This window comes from Canis aureus, chromosome 19, assembly GCF_053574225.1.
Source record: "Canis aureus isolate CA01 chromosome 19, VMU_Caureus_v.1.0, whole genome shotgun sequence".
Classification (NCBI taxonomy): domain Eukaryota; kingdom Metazoa; phylum Chordata; class Mammalia; order Carnivora; family Canidae; genus Canis; species Canis aureus.
This window is the reverse complement of record NC_135629.1, coordinates 59,309,758-59,313,402: the sequence shown is the minus strand read 5'-3', so window position 1 is coordinate 59,313,402 and position 3,645 is coordinate 59,309,758. Positions and strand designations below refer to the sequence as shown.

Below are 3,645 nucleotides of genomic sequence, written 5' to 3'. Positions count from 1 at the left end.
TGGGTGCAGGTCCCCGCTCTCATTAGCCAGGCTGCTGGCGGTGGTTCCCGAAGCACCTGTGCCCTCGTCCCGTGGGGCGGGCTATCATGGGGTGGGCTGTGTGTGCTCGGAGGGCGAGGACAGGACCTCACACACCCCTGCTGAGTAAATGCTGCCGTCACCCGTCGCCCCACAGGGCCTGCGCGTCCCTGGGGCGTCACCCTGTGGCAATCGGGCCTTCCCGCCTCCGCCCCCAGCAGGAGACAGAGGATCCCCGGGCTTCACAAGCCTCCCCCCCCAACTCAAGGCAAAATCCCTCTTGTTATTAAACACCAAAGCAAACAGATCTCCACCCCCGCAATCCCAAAACACCTTTATTGCACTAAAAACAGCATTTATAAACAAACACACTGGGGAGAGGCTGCGAACTCGGAACACAAAGATGTCAAACGGTGCAGGGCATGTAAGACAGGCCCTCCGCGGAGGGCGAGCAGGGGTGCGAGCGCCAAGCATTCGCCCTCCGTCTACCTGCCCCGGGCCTGTGGGGGCCCCTCAGGCCTAGGACAGAGGGGGGGCGGGGGGCACAGCAAGGGACCTCCGCTCCAAGGGCCCCAGATTCTCAAAGTGCAAAGGGGAACACGTGCTTTCCCCGGCGATGGGGGAAATCATCCCTCCCCCAGTGCGATTTGGAAACCCAGTCAGGAGGACAAAGTTTGAACGGGGAGGGGGCCCCAGGGTTCCCCAGGAGCAAGCCCACCAGGCAGCCGGGGATGGGCACAGAGGCACAGCCGGCCTGGCCTGGCCCCTGCTTCGAGCTGTACCCCTCGTTTGGTGAAGCTGGGAAATGTCCACAGACGTCATTTAAGGACCCACATTGCGACACAACAGTTAAACCCATGCAGCATGAAGGGCACAGCCAGGGTCCTCCCGGCCTGCCGCATCCTCCCTGCATCCCCCCCACACTAACCCGAAGCTATTTACCATGCGCAGCAGGAGCCCAGCACGATCCCGGGCTGTCACTTCCCGGGGTCTGCGGCCAGGGGTGTGCAGGGGTGGCGGCGCCCAGCCTCGGAGGGACAGGGAGGGCCGGGGGCTGGGGGCCGCCCTCGAGGTCCGTGCTGCACGGCCCCGCCGGGGAGGGAGGCTCCAGATGCCCCGGCAGGGCCTCAGGTCAGGCAGGCTGGCCGGCAGGGAAGGTGCTGGAAGAAACCAGCAGACAGGAGACGAGCCCCGGCTCCCGGCGTCATCTCCAGGCTCTCCTCCACCGCCAGCTCCGTGGCAACCCGGCCTCCCTCCTCCGCCTGTCGGGTGCTGGCTCTCGGCCCCCACGGGCTCCCGCCTTGCTGACCGGCTCTGCCTTCGGAGCCTGGGAAGGCCGAGCGCGGCCAGAGCCAGCCGAACCCGGGGCAGTGTGTCCGCAGCCCTGTGGCCGCTGTTGGCACATCCCAGGCCGGTGCTGCTCCCCGGCAGGGCGACTCTCCGGCCACCACCAAAGATACTTGGCTCGGCCTCAGGACGGGCAACCTCCCAGTCCGCCATCGCTCTCTGTTGCCCCCTGCACGGGGTCCCAGCCACCACCCCGCCCCCGGCCAGAGCCCCTTTCCAGAGCTCAGAAAGGGGCAGGGCGGCACGCAGCTTAGGGCATGGGGTGGGGGACACTCAGCCCCGCAAAGTGTCCCCTTCTCCTCCCCGGCAGCCCCCTCTCTTCCTCCTCCGAAAAAAATCAAGCCGTGAAAACTACCGTCCCGGTCACCGTTGGCAACCGGGTACCGGCCAGCGCAGACTGCCGCCCAGCCTGAGTGGAAACCCCCCGGCCCCCCGCCACTGGCCTCCTGCCCATCGGGATCCGGGTGGGAGGGGAGCTGGGGCGTGCCCTCTGCACCCCCAGGAGAGGCCCTTACAAGGAGGGGAGCAGGGAGGTGAGGGGCAGCTCCTTCTCCCCGAGCAGCGTGTCCCGCTTGAGGCTGCTGCCCTTGTTCACCACCTTGATCCTGAGGGCCAGCTTTCGGACGCTGGCCGGCCCCAGGCCGTCGAAAAAGAAGTCTTCGTTGAAGACGGGGTGGCGGCTGTTCTTGATGATGGTGCTGCGCTGCTTCTGCAGCTTGCCCGGGACCAGGCACAGCCCCACGCAGCAGTTGATGCTGCGGGCGTCGCACAGGCAGTCATAGAGGCCCTCGGCGGCCAGCAGGCGCACCCGCAGGCGGGCCTGCGCTGCCTCGTACTCCGCCAGCAGCCGCACGCTGCCCCGGGGGCCCACGCGGACCGCGTGCTCGGCGCGGGGCACCTGGCCAGTCTCGGGGCCCGGCTCGGGGGCGGCCCTGCGGGTCAGGCGGCGCCGCGCCCCGGGGCTGGTGTCTGGCGCACCGTCCTCGGCGGCCAGGGAGCCGTGGCGGCCCGCCGACTGCTTGAGCTGGCTCACCTTGGCCTGGCTGTCCTGGGCGAACCCCTTCAGCAGCGACACGGAGCGTGAGAGCAGAGGGGACCCGAACGGGGAGGACTCGGCCGAGGACCCGGTGTCACTCTCCCCGCCGCTGAAGTAGCGGCTGGGGCTCATGAGGGCCCCCGCCGCCTCCCTGGGCACCCCGTCGCCCCCGTTGGCCTTGGTGGCGCCCCCCCGACGGCGACCGGCCCCCGGGGAGCCCACCTGAGCCAGGGCCCCGTGCTCGCTGTGGAACAGGGACTCCTTGCGCCGCGTGTGCGGGCTCTCGGCCAACGTGGCGAAGCCATAGGATGTCTGAGCCTTGGGCACCGACGGCAGGGACATGGCGCCCTGGGCCTGGGGGTCGGCGTTGGTGGCAGCCTCCTCCACCGGCCAGTCCTCCGCGCTCTCAATCTGGATCACATGTCGCGTGGCCGCCTTCAGCAGGTTCTTGCTCTCAGCTGCCAACTTGGCCGGCAGCCGGGGGCTCCGGGGGGCTCGGCGGGGCGGGCCCGAGGCCGGGTTCTGCTCGGCGGCTGCTGCTGCGGGGCCCGGCTCGGCCTGCCCCTCGGCATCCGTGGGGCCGGCGGGCAGCTTGGGGGGTATGAAGAAGTCGGGGATCTTGTCGGGGGTCAGCACGTTGCTGTACAGGGGCCCCTTGGCGGCCTTGTCCCCGGCCTCGCTCCCAGGGGTCCCGTGCTCCCCAGACCCCCGGAGCCGCTCCAAGAACCACATGTTGGTCTTCCTCATGCGGGCAGGAGGCCAGGTGGGGTCTGCAGGGTCTGGGGAGAGAGGAACCGGGGCCCTGCGACCGGGGCGGGGGCGCTTGGGCGCCTGCTGGGGTGCACCGGGCTGGGCCCGGGCGGGGGTCGCGCAGGGCGCGTCACCCCCCTCCCCTCCCGTCCCCTCCCGAGACAGACCCGAGGCGCCTGGGCAGGTGGGGGCGGCGCTCGGACCTGGGGGGCCCCGGACCGCGACCCCCGCCCCGGGCCGGGGCCCCCGACGTGCTCCCCACGGGTCCCCCCACCTGTGGCTTCGCCCGGCGCCGGGCGGGGCGGGGCGCTCACCTGCGCGGCTGGGCCGAGGCCGGAGGTCGCCCCGCGGGCTCGCGGGGGTCGGGGAGGGTCGGGGCGCGGGGGACGCGGCCGCAGCTGCTGCCCGGGCGGCGGCGGCGCAGGGACTCATTCACCGCGGGGAAGCCCCGCCCGGCCGCGCCGCCGTATTCCTCCTAGTACGGCCGCGCGCCC

At 70.8% G+C, this 3,645-nt stretch overlaps 1 protein-coding gene across 1 annotated transcript; it reads right to left on the bottom strand.

The window, feature by feature from the left end:
* Nucleotides 1–327: 327 nt before the first annotated feature.
* Nucleotides 328–3,645, bottom strand: C2CD4C (C2 calcium dependent domain containing 4C). The gene is made up of 2 exons (XM_077860817.1): nt 3,466–3,645; nt 328–3,180 (listed from the first exon to the last, which is right to left on the bottom strand). The coding sequence occupies exons 1-2, from the start codon at nt 3,581–3,583 to the stop codon at nt 1,877–1,879; spliced, it is 1,422 nt and encodes a 473-aa protein (XP_077716943.1). The 5' UTR covers nt 3,584–3,645; the 3' UTR covers nt 328–1,876.

Excerpts from the sequence above, each read along its gene's own strand:
- C2CD4C (XM_077860817.1), bottom strand. The coding sequence starts at position 3,583 with ATGAGTCCCTGCGCCGCCGCCGCCCGGGCAGCAGCTGCGGCCGCGTCC. Across the intron at positions 3,181-3,465 it reads GCCTCGGCCCAGCCGCGCAG|ACCCTGCAGACCCCACCTGG; the intron begins GTGAGCGCCCCG and ends CTCTCTCCCCAG.